Source organism: Bos taurus, chromosome 4, assembly GCF_002263795.3.
Source record: "Bos taurus isolate L1 Dominette 01449 registration number 42190680 breed Hereford chromosome 4, ARS-UCD2.0, whole genome shotgun sequence".
Lineage (NCBI taxonomy): Eukaryota > Metazoa > Chordata > Mammalia > Artiodactyla > Bovidae > Bos > Bos taurus.
In genome coordinates this window covers 65,463,123-65,483,309 of record NC_037331.1, presented here as the reverse complement: position 1 = coordinate 65,483,309, position 20,187 = coordinate 65,463,123, and the positions used below count along the sequence as shown (strand labels likewise).

The 20,187-nt window shown below is 54.0% G+C and overlaps 1 protein-coding gene and 1 pseudogene across 1 annotated transcript in view; both read left to right on the top strand.

Annotated features, from left to right (window-relative positions):
- The window catches only part of MINDY4 (MINDY lysine 48 deubiquitinase 4), a 118,456-nt gene extending 102,664 nt beyond the window's left edge, over positions 1–15,792 (top strand). Inside the window, 3 exon segments of the mRNA NM_001080319.3 lie at positions 2,979–3,159; positions 3,755–3,827; positions 15,393–15,792. Coding sequence (NP_001073788.2) covers positions 2,979–3,159; positions 3,755–3,827; positions 15,393–15,441 — 303 coding nt within the window. The 3' untranslated portion in view covers positions 15,442–15,792.
- LOC132345105 (oxysterol-binding protein-related protein 9-like) lies at positions 3,849–15,386 on the top strand (annotated as a pseudogene).
- Positions 15,793–20,187: the final 4,395 nt, after the last annotated feature.

The following is a 20,187-nucleotide window of genomic DNA, read 5'->3' as shown; positions in this document are numbered from 1 at the left end:
CGCCAGCCTTCAGAATTGTGAGAAAATTAATTTCTGTTGTTTGAGCTGCTCAGTCTGTGGAACTTTGTTACGCAACTCTAGCAAACTAATACAGAGACTATGTAGTCCAGACCTTGATCGATAAGGCCCTACATCCTGTCCCTGCTTTTCCCACCCTTCTGTTTTGACATCACTGTCACTTCTAAGAGGAAGCCTTTCCTAACCTCATCACTCTTATCTCAGTAGAGGTCTCCTCTTGTGGTCCCCTGCCCACCTTGTCATTCTCCATCACAAGAATCTTAATTCTTTGCTTCACAGGCCTCCTCTTGCTTTTACATATCCCATTTCATTGCTTTTGAGATGCAGACTTGCCCCACGCATGAACACTTCTGAGATTTTGATGTATAGTGGCGGTTGATGATGCGTCCGGCTTTAACCGCCAGCCTGTATTCTTTCTTAGTGACACACAACTAACGGTGACTCCCACGGCGTCTTAGATTCAGTGACACGTGGTGCGAATGTGTCTGTGTGGTTATTTGTTTACTGTCTCCACCTCATTCATGGGTAGCCCCACAAGGGAAGGCTGTTCTGAGATCCTTCACCACTGATGCCTGGGACTGAAGTATAAGTCCCGTTGAAAGAATGCGATCCTTGGAGATGGCGGACTGTCACTTTGCCTGAAGTCAAACGTTGGTCCTTTTGAATTAGGGCTTTAAAGCTGGCAGTCCGTGAATGGGTTGGAGGCATTCACATACCTCTGTCCTGCAAAAGATGCAAGAATCCATTTAAAACTACAAGTTGACCCTTGAGCCACTCAGGGGTTAATCTGCATATAATTCGTCATAGGGCCTCCATATCCGCCATTCTTCTGCATCCAGAGTCAACCGGCCATGTAACACTGTAGTAGTTACTATTGAAAAATACCCATGTATGAGTGGACCCACACGGTTCAAGCCCACGTTGTTCAAGGGTCAACTGTAATCCCTGAAGATTGTGCTGCACGTTCACCCACTGGGGCCGTGCCGGGGGACGGGAAATGTGCCCCCACCCTCCTTCCTTGCCCCAGGCCTTTGGTCAGCTACCCTAGAATCCACAGGAAGCAAATTTCATCTTTGGAAAAAAGTCACCCAATTGGAAGGGGCTCCTGAATGAGAAAACTCATTTATAAATTCCCCGGGCAGCTTTTTTTGCCCTTAATCTTTTGATCATTGCTTAGATGGCAAGCTGCCCTTTTGTCCCTCTGCTGGAAAATTCAAGGTGGCTGATTCTGCAGACGCCGGTTCCTGGCAGGCTGCACGGCACTTTTTCCTGCAGTGAGCGAGCACTGGCTTCCCAGTCTGCAGGGCTCCCTGTTCGAGGTGATGCCCTCACCAGAAAAGCCTCTTTTAACTGGAACGGAAGCCAGGTTTGCAGTGGACTTTAGGCACGTCCAGCCACGTCCCTTAAGACAACGAATTCCCCACCCCCCTCACCAAGGAGGGAGCTCTGTAGTCACACTTTACTGTTCCCAGGGGGCTGGGGTGAGGGCCAAATAGGGAGTGGGCAGGGTGCTTGGATAATGAGAAAGTGAAGACTTCGTGCAGTTCACCCTGCTACCCTCTGTCGAAGGTTCACAAGCAGGCATTTCCCCAGAGCACAGCCTCTCTGGCCGAGACATGCCAGCTCCAGGTGGGCTTTGGGAGGCCCAGTCTTCTGGGACGGGCCCCGGAGAAAGTATGCCTATCTCCCCACTGGAAAAATAATTCCCATTCTTTCCTTAATCCACAGGCTGCGGCTGTAAATACCTGAGCGTGCAAACATCTCCCCGGGGCTGGTGGGGATTAGGCCGAATCAAGCCTGGCCCATTGCACGTACAGAACTGAAGCAGCCAGGGCCCAGGGTTGGGAATCACAGGTGACAGGGAGAGAGCATGTCCAAGTCTGGCCACCAAGGGGCGGGCCAGCCACGCATCTGAGTGGGGTGGGGGCCGGGCCCCGCCTCTCCCCTTTGCAGATCCAACAACAGGAGGGCCCTGACGTTGGTCCCGGGCATCTGCCTTGCCCGCAGCCCTCCTCTACCATGAAGGTCCTCTGCTGGGGACTTTCCAAAGGACTTCCTCCTTGGGAACTTCCACCATCATTCTCCCCTTCCCTGCTTTTCCCTGATGCCTGCCATTCCCTCAAGGTCTCTGGACATTTGTCCTGGCATCACCCACTGATGCTCACCCAGAGGCCCTCCTTCCCTTCTCCCCCTGGCTCCAGCCCCACCTCTCTTCAAGCTGAATTCTTAGCTCACGTTCCGTTTCAATCACCAGGACCTTCGGTCATCAAACGTTTGCTTGTGTCAACTGATACTCCCCGCACTGCTGCTAAGGGTGTATAGTCCGTGCAAGAGGCAGGCAGACACGCTGTTGTAGGGCAGAGGGATGCGCTGTGGCAGAGGAGGGTGGGTACTTGGTACCTAGTTCCCACCCTCACCCCGGGAGCCAGAAGCGGGACGTGATGCGTGCTCTCTGACTGGGTTGTCCGGATGATGCAGGACCTGAAGGAGAAGGGAGGTGTACTCGTGGACAGGATGCAGGCCTGAGGCTTGCCCTGCTGGATTAGTTTGAGGACTGGTGAGAGGCCCTGTGTGGCTGCGGCTGGGCAGGGGAGGGTATAGGAAGAACCGGTTAGGAGGTCATTGATGGGGGCAGAGGGGCTGGACATGTGGGGGCCTTCGGTGGCAGGATGGGCAGCACCACATGCCAGCTTGCTACCAGAGATGAGGTGAGGGTGACACCTGCCTTTCAGGCTGGGGTATCTCCTTATGACTGTCTGTGGGGCAAAGGCCCTGGGAGGGATGGGCTCAGTGGGCAGGGACAGCCCTGTGTCAGTGAGCAGCATACACAGGCCGGGATCCCCCACAGGGCCTCGCTGAGGTCAGCCCAGGCCTGGGCTTGGACAGAAGATGCGCCAACCTGCTTCCCTGGGTAGCACATTGCATCGGGTATCCCCATCTGCTCCCTCTCCCTTGTCCAGGTGGGCTGCTTCCTGAAGACCCCGAGGTTCCCCATCTGGGTGGTGTGCAGCGAGAGCCACTTCAGCGTCCTCTTCAGCCAGCAGCTTGAGCTGCTGCGAGATTGGAGGGCTGAGCGGCTCTTCGACCTATACTACTATGATGGCCTGGCCAACCAGCAGGAGCAGATCCGGCTGACCGTCGGTGCGCCACCTCCCCACCCATCCTGTGCGACCGGGGAACCTCCAGACTGGTCGGGGACGCCGGCCTTAGCACGCCCACTCAGGGCAGGCAGAGAACAATGCAGACTCAACTGCTGGGACTGGGGGGTCAGAGGGCAAGTAAGAGCAGTGCCTCCTGCAGGAGGGGGCCAGCACTGGGCCTTGAGAAATGGTGGGCTTAAAGGGTGGGAGGTGAGGGGGAGACTACATAGGAAAGAGCATCATGCCAGCAAGTTTGGGTTTTTATTCTCCAGGCAAAGGGGAGCTATGGAAGGTTTTGGAGCAAGGGGAGTGATAGGATGAGATATGTTTTTGGAAAAAACTATTCTGGTAGCTGAAGTGGAGCAGGAGGGTGGGGTAGAGACTGGAGATGGGAAGCCAGTGAGTAGGTTCTGTGGTATCTGGGTCAGAGCTGACGGGCAGGAACCAGGGAGGGTCCAAATGAGAGAAGAGCGGTAGCTGCCCGAGGACTCAGGTCCGAGGAGTCAGGTCCGAGGAGTAGGGTTGTTGATGCTGACCTCAGGTGAGCCCGGGCCTGGCTGATGACCGTGTGCCTCTCTCTCTCCCTCCCTCCCCAGACACCACCCAGACCGTCCCTGAGGACAGAGACAACGGCCTCGTCCCTCCCCTTGAGCTCTGCATCAGAACCAAGTGAGTCAGGCGCATCTCTGACTTCGGAGCCTTGCCTGAGTGGTGGTGGAGGGGTGGGGGGTGGGGGGCAGCAGTGGTGGGGGGTGGCCTATAGGAAGGAGAATGGGTTCTGGGTTGTCCCCCCCTAGGAGGGGTGTGTGTGCTGGGGAATGGAGGACCCCTACAGACTGGAAAGACTCAATGCTTGGCGCTGGTTCATATGTGACACTTTGTGGTCACTGGAGCCCAGGGAGAAGCGTGTGATTTGTGAGATGACATGTCTTCAGACAGCTTGTTAAATGCCCTGCGTCAGGTGGTGGGGGTGGTGAGTTGGTGCCTCTTGAGACCCCTCCTCATTCAAGGCAGCAGCTGCCAAATTTGGTGAGTACTGTTAGGCCCCAAGGAAGAGGAACAGGTGGGGTTACCTGGTGGTGTCGGGGGTGGGGTGGCGGGGCGCTTGACTAGGATCGGAAGCGAGGAAGACCTGGCCTGGCCAGGGCGTGCTCAGACACGGCCTCCTGGAGCAGCAACGCCTTTGCGCTGGCGAGGGGCGGCCCTGGGCCTTCTGCTGGTGCAGGTGGGGCCCTCTGAACACCCAGTGGAGGCACCCTGGAGCCGCCAAGGCAGTGGGTGTCCTCCAGTCCTCTCACCCCACCCTCGGTCTTAGGGAGCCTGGGGATCAGGCCAGGGGGCTCCCTTGGCTCAGGAGTTCTCTGGCCAGGCCCAGAGCTGGGGTGGCTCTGCGGCAGGGAGGCAGGGGGAATTGCCAGCGCTCAGGCTGACCCTTTGCAGAGCCTCTGGGCGGTGACTCAGAGGCCTCAGGGTGCCATGGGAGGGGCAGGCCGGGAGGGAGGAGACCCGGATCCCAGCAGGGGAGCTGGAGAACTTGCCAGCGTGGGTCCCAGAGTTTGGATCCCGACCTTGCCGCTTTCTGTCAGTGAGCCATTGGACTTCTGTCTGTGCCTCACTTTGTCGTCTGTAAAGTGGGGTTGCTGGCCAGGCCTGGCTCACACGGCTGTCATGAAGAGTACCCAGGACATCACCAAGCGCCTTGCACAGCCCTGGTTATTATTGTCTCAGCCGCTCACGACTCCCAGTGACCTTGGGCGGAACCTCTGTTTTCCTGTTTGTGAAGTGGTGGCGGTTGGGGTGGAGGACGTGGGCCATGTCTGGGGTCCCATGTCTCTGACCGCCTGAGATCCAGGGGGCTCACCTAGGGCTGCTGCTCAGCCACCCAAAAGCCAGTGAGCCCTTAATGGAGCTGAGGAGAGAAAGTAGGCTCCACAGACACAGGAAGGGACATAGAGGAGGTGTGGGGACATCTGCCTTGTCCCCCACTCATGCGTCCATCTGCTCATCTGTCCACCTGCCTGCCCGCCGGGCTGGGGTGGAGCATTCCTGTGGGGTCATGCGCCGGCATTTCTTTCGTCGGGAGGATTAAAGGCACACGCAGCCCGCTTTCCTTTCATGTACAAAGGGCCACTCATTCGGAGTGATGAGAGATGGGCAGCAGCGGGGGAAGGAGGTGACACAGACCTTGGCGCCTCCTGCAGGACTGGGTGGGGGGCCACCGGTTATCCTTCCTGCAGGAGAGTCTGCCCAGCGGGGCTCCGGACTGCGCCCTGGACACAGGCTCTGCCCACCTCCAAACCCCTGGGCCCTTTCTCTGAAGGCCTCTTCAGGAGAGTCTGTCTCTGCAGCCCCCCTGGTGGCCCACTTCCCGAGCCTCTCCGCTGACCCTCTCTGGAGTAACTCTTCCTTTCCTGAGAATGCTTCTGCTGTAGAACTCGGCTTACCAGGTGCCTCCCAGGGGTCCAGGGATTGGGCTTTGTAGGCTCAGCCCTGATTGACAAGTGCTTGAGAATGACTTGGGGCTCTGGTCAGTCCAGAGATATCCAAGTGTGAACGTGGGCCTGAGTCTCCTCTCCCTCTTCTGTTAGCTGTCTCCTCCCAGGACCTACCCCTGCTCTGGGGTGGGGCCACGAGCCCTGGAATGAACCAGTGAAATGACGGCATGTGAAATGATCTGGAGAGGCTGCCCTGAGCCCTTGGCCTGGGGCAGGCGGTCCAGGCTGAGTCCCTGCCCCGCCCTCGTCCGTCCCTGCTCACTCTCACGGGAGCAGCCTGGGCCAGACTGAGTCCTGGCATCTCCTCCAGCAGAGCTCCTTAGTGCTTGTCACAGATAGAAAATCATCATATGTGGGCACCACACAGGGTTTGGGACAGCTGGCCTGGGGCTCCTGGTTGGCCCAGACTCCACACAGCTCCCTGATGGCTGAGGGCATCAGTGGTCCAGCATGTCTGTGTTTGTTCCCTCACAGAGAAGGTTTGCTCTAGAGCGTGGTCCCCAGGCTTCAATGGGCCTCCCCTGGAGGGGTGTGGTTAAACACAAATCCCGCACCCCCCCACCCCTACCCCCGAGTTTCTGATTCAGTCTGCCTGGGATGTGGTCTGAGAATCTGCATTTCTCGAGTTCCCAGAGGCTGTAGGTGCCGCTGTTCTAGGGCAGCCCTTTGAGAACTGATGCTCTGGTGGCTGGTGGGAGTGGTGTCCACCTCCCCCTCACCCTCCCTGGCTGCCTGGTGAGGGTCAGACGTCAAGGGAGATGCTGAGCCTCCAGCGTCTAGCCTGCTATGACACACTGGCCCTGAGGTACTTCCTTCCTGGCTCCACTGGCTGCCCCCCGCCCCCCCCAGGTCTGAGTGCTGCACCCCTGTATGGACTTTGCTGAGACCAGTTCAACATCTCCCATCACTTGCTCTACCCTAATGGGTCCTTCTGGGTAGTTAACATGGCACGACTTTTCCCAGCATCATTCCCGGAAAGCTGAGTGGGTGAGTGAGTAGAGGGAATGTGGGATTTTTCCCCCTGTGTACCCATCAGATAACATACCACTGTAATGGGAAACAGCAGGCCCAGCCTCCTGGAATCCTGTTCCAAGGGGTTGGATTACAAAGGCTTTGCATCTTGTTTTCATCCCAGATTCTCAAACAGCTCAAAGGGAGAAACTTGGGAAAGTGGCCTTCAAGGTCAGCGAGACCCACTAGAGCTGGGGCCCGGCCTCTTGGGGGATAGATCCTGCTGCCTTGATAGAAAGCAGGTATGGCCCGAGCTCAGGTCCTTTCCAAGGCCAGTTAGAGTCCAAGCACCTGCTGAAAGCAGTGAGCTCTCACGGCAGCATAGACCAACTTGAGGGCAGGTGGGATTTCTCCATCATCACTCCAACCTCATGAAACTTCTGGAGTTGACTCTATGCAAGAAACAGCTGGATGAGACTTGTGTCTTGCTCTCAGAGTTCACAAATGGACAGAAGTCAAGTTCAGAATCAACTCTGTTGTAATCCAGGAAGAGACGCACTGCCTACCCTCAGACTCAGGTCTTGTTGCCCCGTAAGAGCCTCTGACACTCACACTAACCCGCACGAGGCACGCCACATGCCTAGCCATCTGGCAGCTTGCTTGGATCCACAGAAAGGCCCTTGGACAACATCTGACATGGCCCTTCCTTCTACGGACAGGGTTCTCTAGGGTTGGGGTCTGGCCCCAGGCCACACCCCGAGTCAAGAGCGGTGCAGGGCCTGGATCTTAGGCCCATGCTGTCCCAGCCCAGTGGAAGGTCACTGAACGGGCAGGGTGACTTCCCGCCACCTGGCTTTGTTGCCATGGTGACATTGCACAAAACTAGACTGCCAGACTTTGGAGAAGAGCATCCTAATTGGAATCCACCCCAGGTCCCGGACCATCTCCACTCTCTAGTGTACGCATGCCTCGGCCTCAGAGAATCTCCTGTTACCTTTGCTTGTGTCTGTCCCCTACCCTTCTCCCTCCTCTGTTCTCTAACCATCTCAGCCAAAAAAAAAAAAAGCCTGATTTATGGTCATTTCCAAACAAGGCGCACACAGTAACTTCTCTCAAGCTTCCAGCCTCAGTAGAATGAGGAAGAGAAAATGAAACGGTTGTCAACAGGCCAGAGAAAAGAGGAAAGAACTCATAACTGGGGCCTGGGGCTGGGTCACAGATGTTTCTGTTTGGAGGATCAGACGAAAAATGGAAAATGTAATTTCAGCTGGGACGGTGCCTTTGAGGGGCTGTAGCTGAGCACTCACCTCCCTCTGCTGCTCCCCGCTACGGCCTGAGGAATCTCTGCAAACACCCTTCTTGCCTCGGTGCCGTCTTCACAGTGCCTCTCACCTGCTGAGGGAGGGTTCCCTGGGTGCTCCTGCCACCCAGCCCCGCTCTTCTGAGTCCCCTCTCTGCAGCCCACAGGCACAAGTGCCCATGGTGTTCCTTGTTCATGGGATATGTGACACCATGATGCACAGCACTGAACGGGAGTCTGGAGGCCCCAACTGAGTCCTGGCTCTGCCACTGCCACGTGGCATGACTTCCAGGTCTGGCTCCGTCTAGACCTCCATTTCCCATCCATCGATTGGGTATAATGGTGCCTTCCCTGAGCTGTTGTGAGGTTGAGAGAAAGCATTCCCTTTCCTTTGGAGACCTTGGGGGACTCACATGTGAGGTTGGCCGAGGATGGGTGGGAGGAGGCAGAAGGGAAGGGAGGGGGGAGGTGGGCCTTGGGCAGGTCTCAGTGCCCACTGGGGTCAAAGGGGAGGGGGAGTGCAGTGTGAAGACTCAGGTTTTCCTGCTGGTGCCCGGGCCTCAGCAGGGGTAGCAGGGGTAGTTGGTATGCAGGGGGCGTGGTCACTCAGCAGCACCCCTGGGAGCCAGCCCTGAGCCAGCGGTCATGGAGGGGATGGAGGCAAGTGAGACCAGAGCTGCGCGTTAGGGGCTCACAGTCTAGTAGGAGAGGGAGATGCCACGACAGTATGGTGGGGGGAGCCTGACAGCAGTTCTGAGGAAGGATACTTCTGGAAGAAGGGGTCCTAGACCTGGCCCCGAAGGATGCGGAGTGTACAGGGAAGATGGTCATTGCAGGTGGAGGTGTTGCGTGAACAGGGACCCCATCTGGGGCCTGACAGTGGGCTCTTGTCTAACACTTGGAAATGAATTGTCCGAGGAGACACACGTGCTGACAGCACAAGAGACTTTATTGGGAAGGGGCGCCCGGGCGGAGAGCAGTAGGGTAAGGGAACCCAGGAGAACTTCTCTGCCACGAGGCTCACAGTCTCGGGTCTTATGGGGGTGGGATTAGTTTCTGGGTTGTCTCTGGTAGGGTAAGGGAACCCAGGAGGACTGCTCTGCCATGAGGCTCGCAGTCTCGGGTCTTATGGGGGTGGGATTAGTTTCTGGGCTGTCTCTGGTAGGGTGAGGGAACCCAGGGGAACTTCTCTGCCACGAGGCTTGCAGTCTTGGGTCTTATGGGGGTGGGATTAGTTTCTGGGCTGTCTCTGGTAGGGTGAGGGAACCCAGGGGAACTTCTCTGCCACGAGGCTTGCAGTCTCGGGTCTTATGGGGTGGGATTAGTTTCTGGGCTGTCTCTGGTAGGGTGAGGGAACCCAGGAGAACTGCTCTGCCACGAGGCTCGCAGTCTCGGGTCTTATGGGGGTGGGATTAGTTTCTGGGTTGTCTCTGGTAGGGTAAGGGAACCCAGGAGAACTGCTCCGCCACGAGGCTCACAGTCTCGGGTCTTATGGGGTGGGATTAGTTTCTGGGTTGTCTCTGGTAGGGTAAGGGAACCCAGGAGAACTGCTCCGCCACGAGGCTCACAGTCTCGGGTCTTATGGGGTGGGATTAGTTTCTGGGCTGTCTCTAGCAGGGTGAGGGAACCCAGGAGAACTGCTCTGCCACGAGACTCTCAGTCTCGGGTCTTGTGGGGGTGGGATTAGTTTCTGGGCTGTCTCTGGCCAGTCATTCTGACCCAGGGTTCTTGCTGCTGAAGCAAACATTGCTCAGCCAAGATGGATGCCAGCGAAAAGGATTCTGGGAGGCAGTCGGACATGTGGCGTCTCCTTTTGACCTTTTCCCAAACTCTTCAGTTTAATGGTGGCTTGTTCCGTGTTCCTTACCAGGACCTCCTGTCGTAAAGTAACTCACGCGATTGGTTCCTATGGTTCCTGGCCAGGATGGGTGGTTTCAGTCTGTGTGATTCCCCTAACAGAGGGCACAGCTCTGGCCAGGCTCTCAGGTGAGAGGCAGCCCGTGGAGCTCATTGGGTAGCTGCTCTGGCTGCCAGCGGCTGGCACCTAGGATGGCATGCTGGCACACTGGATACTTGTCTGGAAATCCAAAGTGAGTGAGAGGAATTCTGGGGTATATCTCTACAGGTCAGTTCTGGTGGCTTTAAAAGCAGGCCTGCTCTCTTCTCGCTGGTACAGCAAGTCACCTTTTTTTCCTCTGAAATACACTAGTTCTGTCAGTGTTCAGAATCTGTGGAGGCAGGTTACTACTCAGTGATGGCTGCTGGAGAGGAAGGGGATTCAGTCGTGATCATGAGATGGGCCTGCCCATGACGCTGAGTGGACCTGAGCTTGGGACCACCGCATCTTCACTGAGCTCAACCCCTGAGCCAATGGTCCTTGACTGGGGGCAATTTTGTTCTGCAGGAGATATTTGGCAACATCTGGGGACATTTTGGGTTGTCCTTGGTTGGGGGGAGGGTGTCAGATGTCCTATAGTACACAAGACAGCCATCACAACAGAACTATCCAGCCCCAAATAACCACTGTGCCCACGCTGAGGAGCCCTGCTCTAAACTCACACCTTCAGCCTCCTCCTTCATAGTTGAGTGAGCTTTGATGCTGCCTGCCCACACAGATGGAGAAGGCAATGGCACCCCACTCCAGTACTCTTGCCTGGGAAATCCCATGGACGGAGGAGCCTGGTAGGCTGCAGTCCATGGGGTCGCGAAGAGTCGGACATGACTGATCGACTTCACTTTCACTTTTCACTTTCATGCACTGGAGAAGGAAATGGCAACCCACTCCAGTGTTCTTGCCTGGAGAATCCCAGGGACAGGGGAGCCTGGTGGGCTGCCGTCTATGGGGTCGCACAGAGTTGGACACGACTGAAGCGACTTAGCAGCAGCAGCCCATTCAGAAGCCACTCCATTTCACCCTTCCCTTTCTCTATCAGCCCCTGATTGCATGTTTAGAGTTCTTATTCATCCTTGTAATTGGCCTGTAGACTTTCAGAACCATCCCCCCTGGGGAACCATTCATCCCCTTCATAAACACAGCATTCCAGCGTTTCAGCTCTTTTAATTTTAAAACATTTCTGCTTTCCTGTTGTAGTTGTAAACTGCTTTCTTTCTGTGTTTCTACTACTCTCCCTGCCTCAGCACCTGTTGGCCAGGGTGCAGTAGGTTGGTTACCTCTATGGAAAGCCTGAAAGCCAACATCAACCCCACAGCCAGACCTTAGGACTCAGTGCCTGGTTGGTGTGACATGGGCGACTAGCAGCAGATGAGAGTGACTCACCCCTGCACTGAAGCCAAACTCTTTTGTCAAATTGGGAGCTCAGAGGAGAAGCTTCCGTCTGCCTGTTGGTATGGGGAGGGTGAAGCTGTGAGGGATGGAGAAGGATGAGGGAAGGGCGTTGGGGACCAGGCTGAGGGTGGATCTTATAGGGATACAGGAAGTCTGCTCTATTTCTGACTCTTCCCCTCATTCTCTCCATGACTGGAGGCAAAAATCCAGACTGGCCTTGGCAGTAGTTGCTCCTTTGCAAATCTGGGTCCCTGGTGCCTGGAGGCAGGCCGTGGGCAGGAATGTCGCTCTTTTCTCTGCCTTTCATCTGGGCATCTGGATTCAGGATGTGCTCCTAGTGTCTAAGATTTTGATAGGAACTTTACAGAAGCTGATGCTTCTCTACATTCCCTGGAAGCCACCTGCTTCCCTGGTGGCTCAGTTGGCAATGAACCTGCCTGCAATGCAGGAGATCTGGGTTTGATCCCTGAGTCAGTAAGATTCCCTGGAGTAGGGAATGGAAACCCACTCCAATATTCTTGCCTGGGAAATTCCATGGACAGAGGAGCCTGGTGGACTACAGTCCATGGGGTGGCAAAGAGTCAGACACAACTGAGTAACTAACACACACACTCCTTTACAAATTGTAACAGAACAGTACAAGGTTTTTAATGATATGTTTCAAAACTGCAAAGATGATGAACAGAGAAAGCGAATTGAAAACCTCAAGTCGCATGGTGGAATCGGGGTGGCAAAGAGGCAGACATGACTGAGTGACTAACACACAAACACACACGCTCCTCTACAAATCTTAACAGAACAGTACAAGGTTTTTATTGATGTGTTTCAAAACTGCAAAGATGATGAACAGAGAAAGTGAATTGAAAACATCAAAGTCGAGTGGTGGAATCATCGAGGCTCTGCCTTGTGTGGCTGAAGGTTGCTCAAGTGCTGTTAACCCAGTAGGTCCACATGCTCCCTTCAAACCTGTGGTCATCACAACCCTTCTCAGCTCATCTTACCTCTAGAGCCTGCTCGGTTGTGGAAGTCAGAGCTCTATCCGTCTTCCCCACCAGCTGGACCTCTATTAGCTACCCTGAGATGTCATCAGGGTCCTGCGCCAGTAGGGCAGGCAGTGGGCACTCAGGCAGTGGGCACTCTTCACCAAGGAGCAGCCTGACTCCTTCCGGGGCTGCTAAGTTGTCTCCAGACACCGTCCCAGTATCTCTCCTTTAAGCAATGATGGATGCTCTGATGCTGATGGTTCCATCAAATTAGCTCAACCCCAAAGCGTCTAATAGGTTCCTCTAGATCTATCTCAGTGCCAACAACACAGCACCTCAGGACACCATCTAAAGCACTCGGGTACCAAAGAATCACTTAATCCACATTCCAGTGGAACAGGTGATGCTGACCTTGTTGATGCACAAGGCATGACTGATGATGAAGCAGAGGTTGGGTCCGTGGAGGAGCATGAGAGGTTATCCTGCATTTCTTATCACAGGTGAGGCTTGGAATGGATCTTGTTAAGGTAGTTCTTCCAACAATTACCCTTGGGAGAAACTCTCTTCTACAAATGTATGCAAACTTTTTGCACATCCAGACCTGCCTCTGAGTATCTGAGACTGGAAGGATTCCAGGGACCAAATGGTTTGGGTGATGAAATGGTACCTCTCAGCCTTTTATTCAGGAAGAAAAGAACCAATTTGCCAGAAAACCATACAACCCCATTTTGGGTACAATCGTGCAGCATCTCTGGACGCTACCAAATGACATTGAAGGGAATGCAGAACTAGTTTTGGAGGGTTTCTTAAAATAGTTTAACATTCGTGGCTGAGCCTTTTATGCCGAGTGTTTTAACAAGAAGATGCATTCCAGTGTTCATATTTGGACCAGATTAAAATTTCCTGAACTGTCACTTGACGCGCATGACACAGGGCGGGGCTGTGCCTGGTGTCTAAGACTATGACAGCCATTACATTCTTACATTCCCTGGAGAGTTACAGAAGCCCTGCACAGGGTGGAGGCCTTGGCGGAGCTAGGAGAATGCCATATTAATTGTTCCAAAATGAGCTAGATGCAAATATTGCCACCCACACCACACCTTTATATGGGAGCAAGAAGCACAAAATTACACTAAGATTTTTGTTTTCCTCTCCAAATGACAAGAAGTCTTTTTGCTCACTTGAAGGGAAATGGAATGATGTAAAGTGTGAAAAATACTCCTTGGGGGTCGTACAGTCTTTACAGAGACCAAGAAGTTTCTGGTCATCAGGAGGAAAGTAGGTTGGAAGAACAGAATGAGTATGAATCTCCCTGCCTCTGCAAGGCTGTCCCTCTCAACTGGAAACTCAGAGTAGATGGGGTCCCGAAAGGCAGGCACAGGCATGAAGAAAGGCAAAGAGCAGAAGCCTGAGGAAGGAAGGAGAGAAATTCAGTGGGGTTCTAGGTTATTCATGAAGATGGAAAGTGCTGGCTTTATGCCGAACCGTGACTGAAAATTCATGGTACTTCTAAGCACTCGGTTGGAAAATGCAACAGTCTTACTTTGAGAGAACCTGTTCACTCCCTTCTTGCTGCAGGTGTAATCTCAGGGATACAGACAGACCTCAGACATGTTGTGGGTTCATTCCAGACCCATGCAGTAAAGCGAGTCATATGAGTTGTTGGTTTCCCAGTGCGTATGAAGGTTAGGTTTACACTATCCTGTAGTCTGTCACGTGTGCAATAGCATTATGTCTAAAAAACAATGTGCATATCTTAATTAGGAAATACTTTATTGCCACAAATGCTAAACATCATGATCTTCAATGAATCGTAATCTTTTGTAATAATGTCAGAGATCACTGATCATGGATGACCATAACAAAGATAGTAATAATGAAACAGCTTGAACTGCAGAGTAAGCCAATGCTGTTGGAAAAATGGTGCTGATAACTTGTTCGATGCAGGGTTGCCATAAACCTTCAATTTGTAAACAAACAACCCCCCCCCCCCATAGTATCTGCAAAGTGCAATAAAGAAAAGCTCAATAAAATGAGGTCTGCCTGTATTGGGCTTTCCAATGCAGATGTACAAGTAAAGTTAAGAAAAGTGCCCATTCTTCCCTCTCTGTGACAATTTCAGTATTGACTTGTAAAACTTTAGGTTTTGAAAATGTCTACTCCCCAAACCCCACACCCTGGGAAACATTTCAAAACTCCAGCCTCAGACTCCATGTTCTAGCACTGCTATTGAGGTATGCAACATCTGTTTCCTGGTTTGTATAATGTTAGGATGTACGTTTGTGTATAATGCACCCAGTGCCAGATTTTTCCGAAATATCCCACCTGCTATAAATGTGATTCCTCTCAGTCCTTTATAGAAAACTAATTCCATGTATTAATATTAAAATTAAGTGCTGGTCTCTCCTATAATAACTTTAATTTGGGGACTGAACTATTATTAAATTATATCTAACTCTGCTGAAGTGTTAGTTGCTCAGTTGTGTCCGACTCATCGCAATCCCATGGACTGTAGCCCGCCAGGTTCCTCTGTCCATGGGATTCTCCAGGCAAGAATACTGGACTGGGTTGCCATTTCCTTCTCCAGGGGATCTTCCCAATCCAGGGATCAAACCCAAGTCTCATGCATTGTGGGCAGATTCTTTACATTTGATCCACCAGGGAAGCCCCATCTAACTCAGGACTCCTATAATTATACTCACTGCTTCTTAAGGCTTCCTAAAGTAATTTTTTGAAAAAGCAAACCTGTGTTTTACTGAACTGCTCACAGCGCTTCATTAACTTCTCATGGTTTTTAGAGCAAAGGCCAGAATCCGTGCGAGGCCTACTAGGTCCTGTGTGGTGCCAGCTCTGCGGGCTCCCTATGCCCCCTGCCTACCTTTCTGGGCTCCGGCGACTGGACCCCCTTCTGTGCCTTGAAACCTCTAGGATTTCTCCATATCTGGGTCTTCCTATGTGCCTTTAAAGTGCCACCATCTAGCCCCCCTGAAGAGTGGCTGGATTCAGATGTGTGTAGATCACTCGGCTTGTCGAGGGATTTTGGGTGCGTTTGTCTTATAGGGGCCCGGTGTGTAGGTTTGTCTGTGGGTGTGGAATGGTGGTGTGGACATGATGAAACTTGAAATCCTCGAAGCCCTGGAGATGGGAGATCAGGTGAGTGAGGACAAGAGATGGTTCCCCTGTGGCCCCGCAGCCCTAACTCTGTCCCTCTGTTCTTAGGTGGAAGGGGGCATCAGTGAACTGGAACGGCTCGGAACCCATCCTGTGACCCTCTGGGGATGAGCCTCATGGCTCCAGTGCTCATTACTGGGGGTGATGGCGGAGTTCCCAGGCCTCAGGGACAAGTCTGCGCCAGCACCTGAACCAACACTGCTGCAGAAGCATCCGAAACCTCCCTGCCTCTTCTGTGAAGGGCCTGCCAGGGAGTGATTCGGACCCAGCGCGCTGCTGTGCGGCCCCTCCCAGCAGAGTTGTGACTGCCAGGGGAGGCTGGTGGGGCCCCTGCTGCCTTTTCTCTGCATCCCGCCCTTGCTCCCAGCCTCTGATGTGGGCAGCCAAGGGATCCTGGGCACTCGTTATTTCTGAGAGTTGGCTTCTATAAACCAGGAGTCAGATCTGTGCTGAGGGCCAGTGTCATTTGTTCTGTTGCTGCAAAGGAAGCATGAGGTTTGCGAGGTTCATAGCTGGGGGGGATGGTGACGGGTGGAGGGGGCCAGAGCCCTGGAGACCTGTGGGCTCGGTCATCACCTAACAAGAGTCTCTATGCGAGCCATACCCTGTGGCCCAGAGGTGTCCCTGGCTGGGCTTATGGTCTGGCCTGCCTTCTTTTGATCAGCCCCATGTCTGAGGCACCAAGCTCCATAAGCTGTGCTGACCAGGAGTAACTCAGGCCCTCTGGCATCCCATCTCAGGGCTGACCTCGATGCCTGTGAGGTCCCATGAGGACGGGCATGCGCACCTGGAGGGTAGGCTACACCTGGCAAACAGGTATGGGGAAGAGAACCTTCTAGGGAGGGCCTTTTGGCGACGAAGGACAGTCAGATGACGATGAGAAGAGGGACTAGGTGTGGTCCCCTGTGTGACTGCAGTGGGGCATGTGTGGAGAAAACCGGCTGAAATGTGGGTGGGCAGAGCTCATGGAGACCCTCACACTCCAGACTGAGGGTAGAGTAGGTGGGAAGGGTAGAGCACGTGGGAACGGGGAAGACTCCATAGTCACCCGTGAAGAGAAAATTGTACTTGGAGTCTCCTTCATTCCAATAATTTATATCCTACGGATTCCAAAGAGGAGCACAAACAAGCATAGAAATGCAATGGGAGTCTGGTGAAGAAGGAGACCAGAGAGAGTTTTGTCAAAAACGGACGCTACGGACCCCTCTGCAGTGGCTCTCAACGGTGGACTGAGCGAGAAGTAGAGCACGGTCTCCAGGAAACTCTGTCACCTGGCTGTCCACGGGGGAGTCAGCAGCTGCATCGTGGAAGAGGCCCCCCCACCCCCACCCCACCGCATGCCCGGCTGTGCCCCTCGAGTGCTTGGCTGGGATTCTGAGTGGGGCCTGCAGAGGAGAGTGTTCACACGAAGGACCAGGCACGTGCTCCTCCCACATCTGCCCTGACCCAGGGAGAACTGTAGACACTGGACTGCAGCCAGTCCCCAGCTTCCATGTCCCTCCTTAAGGCTCAGGACACAAACAGCTCGGGGGTTCTGCTCCCCCTGCAGTGCTGGGTGAAAGGAGACCCCCTTCTCTTTAAGAGCCAAGCATACAGCAGGCAAAGCTGGCGTTTGGTGGTGATAAAGAGCCTGTTTAGTGCTTTCGCGGGCTGGGTAAAGCAGTGGCGGGACTATGGGTCTTTGGGGAGCAGCAAGTAGGAGCCGGGAGGGAAGCGAGAGGCCAGGAGTGCTTTGTCCCGGCTGTGCCGAGGCCCCCGTGGGGTTTGCTGTGTAAACTCCAGTGGCCATTCACTGCAGGCGTCCAGCAGAAACGCTTCCTATATGTCCCTGAAATGTTTACGCATTTGTTTTCCTTGGCCAAGGTTAGGCCGCTCCAGCTGAGCGACCCGGGGGAGGAAGTCGGTTTCCCTGCAGCAGCCTTGTTTATCAGCCTGGGAAGGAAAAGTGTGTCTTTTCAATAAAACACTTAACCTCCTGACCAGGGCACCATTGGCGGAGCTGGAGAAATCAAAATATTCCCAGCATTGCTTGAGGAAATCAGTTCCAACAAATTACAAAAGCACTTTTTCTAGAAGCCAAGACACAGGTACAAGTGCAGTATGACGCCCCTGGCCTGGAATTTTCTGGAAAGGAAGATGAGCAAAGCCCGACACCACCCTCTTCCAGGTCCACAAATCAGAATGAGCCCACGGTGCTGCTGCCAAACCTGTAAGAATGAAATGTAGGCCCGGCCTCCTTGTACATGGCTTTCCCATCTGGGCTGCGGAGTTTTCGAGCGAGACTGTGGGTGAGGGTCCATAGTGCCCCCAAATTATATTAAAATTTTTGTGTAATTTTCTATGGAGAGAGTCTGTAGCTTACCTCACGGCTTTGATCTTGCAACAAGTCCCTCTCTTTTCCCCCAAAAGGTTAAGAACCATATCCTAGAGTTGAGTGGCCTCTCAAGGGCTGAACCTGGGCTTGGCTGCTCCCTCTCTGGCCTCCACGTGCATGGGGGAGCCAGTTTATTGAACAAGCAGACCTCTGTGGGATTCGAGCAGGAAGCAGCTTTATTCTCTCTCATTACAGTTGGCTCCCTGTATCCATGGATTCTGCACCAGTGGATACTGAGAGCCCAGCTATGGGACTTGAGCATCCTTGGGATTTGGTACCCTTGGTGCCTCCTGGACCAGTCCCCCTCGGAGACCAAGGGACGTTGTCTGCATTTCCGCTTGGATTTCTTTTCAGTGGTCTTGGTCTCTGGATGAAAGGGCAGTCTGGCTCCACTGCTCTTCTGGCAGTGTGAACAATAAGACCAGGCTGATGGCAACACTTAAGTTCATGCTCTCATCACTGGAAAGTTCCTCCTCCTCCTGCTAGTCTTATGGGAGACCTCTAACCCACAGGGATCCCTCCTGAGTCAGGCAACTCATCCCCACGCTGGAGCTCATGGAGGCGCCCAGCACTGGCCCCACCCCCACTTCGAGTGGAGTCAACTTCCCTCCTTCCCCAACTCCAGAAAGACTGGAGTCTTCCTTCTGCAGGATCCATGTTTGAACCAAGCGAAGCACCAGCACATCTTCACCTCCTCGGACCTTTTCCCCTCAGGCGGCCAGTCTTCTGCCACCTGTCGGGAGCCGTGGCATCTTACTGTCCCCAGGTGGGAGTCAAGGACAGTCCCACACTGTAGGGCTCACATGACAGGCTTTCGAGGAGTTTTCTTGAAGCCTCCCTCCCTTGGCTTCAGGAGAGGAGATGCTTTATTAGGAGGAAGTGGGGAAGGGGTTCTCAGCACACGGATGCCTCCTCAGTGAAGCCCTCGCTACCTGCTGGCCTGCTTCACTACCAGCCCAGTGCTTTCTCACCTTCTCCTGCAGCTGGCCGGTGTGATGGGCCAACCTTGGCAGAACTGTTCGCATCTGTCTCTCTAAGTTCTACACAGCAGATGCATAGGTAAGAATTTCCAGAAGAGCTGCAAGAACTCCCTGGGGATCAGAGCTGGGCCAGGGATTAGAGGGGCGTTGGGGGAAATCCTAAGATGGGGTTTCATCCAGGCCCCACCTGACTGCTCCCCAGGGTCTCTGTGTGTGTCTGAGCCTGAAGTCAGGAGCCGGGCTGGGGCCTGGCCCATCAGAGGCACTGCCGATGGAAGAATGGGCAGCCGTGGGCCCAGGTTCCTGAGAGGGCTGGGAGCGGTGAGGGGGGAGCCTTGGAAGCTCTGCCCTAGAGCTTAGTGGGGTCACAGTTTGGAAACACAGAAGTCATCCCCATAATGAAGAAGTACTGAAGGAGCGAGCAAGTGGAACGCCATATAGACACAGGGGGAAGAAGTCACATCGGGACCAGAAGGCCTGAGTTTAGTCCTGAATCACTGCTTCCTGCCTGTGTAGCTGTGAGGACTTGACCTGAGCTCTCTGGACCTGTTTCCTCATCAGTGAAGTGAGCCCTCATCAGGTCATAATGAGGACGAGGGGTGTCACCACACCGTGACAGGCAGAGCAGGGCCACACATCACAAGGGCCGGGGAAGTGTTTGCTCATCATATTTCCAGCATGAGTGAGGAGAGGCGCCTCGGCACCGTGTCTAACCACGACCATGAATCAGGATGGGTTCTGACAAGCGGAGAATTGGGTGGAAGATCCTTCCATGTGAGCCCATCAGAGTCCATGATGTTGGTTGGTCTCACTGGGGATGACGTGAGTGAGAGGCTCTGAGGATTAGGAGAGGGGGCTGAGGAGGAGATGAAGACCTGAGACAGCAGGTCCTAAGATGGGGGTGTTTTCTCTGGAGACAAGGACTGCTCAGAGCTTTCCTTCACCTTTCTCCTTGGCGGGGGCGTGGTGTGGGGCAGAGAAACGGGCACATCCAGGGCTACTGTGGTGGCCCCAGGGGAGCAGTCCTAGTGGAAAAGCAAGGAGCCAATGGTGGGGGGACCAATGCTGTGGCCTTCGCAAGTGGCGGCCATGGATGATCCTCACTGGCTACTGATTCCTTACATGATCCTGACACTTTCAGGGGGTAAAGAGGCCACTGAGTCCATCTTCAAATATTTCTCTCCCACCACCAGAGTCCTCCTCACTGCCTGCTGCTGCTACTGCTGCTAAGTCGCTTCAGTCGTGTCCAACTCTGTGCGACCCCATAGATGACAGCCTACCAGGCTCCCCCGTCCCTGGGATTCTCCAGGCAAGAACACTAGAGTGGGTTGCCATTGCCTTCTCCAATGCATGAAAGTGAAAAGTGAAAGTGAAGTCGCTCAGTCGTGTCTGACTCTTAGTGACCCCATGGACTGCAGCCCACCAGGCTCCTCCATCCATGGGATTTTCTAGGCAAGAGTACTGGAGTGGGGTTCCTCACTCCCCAATC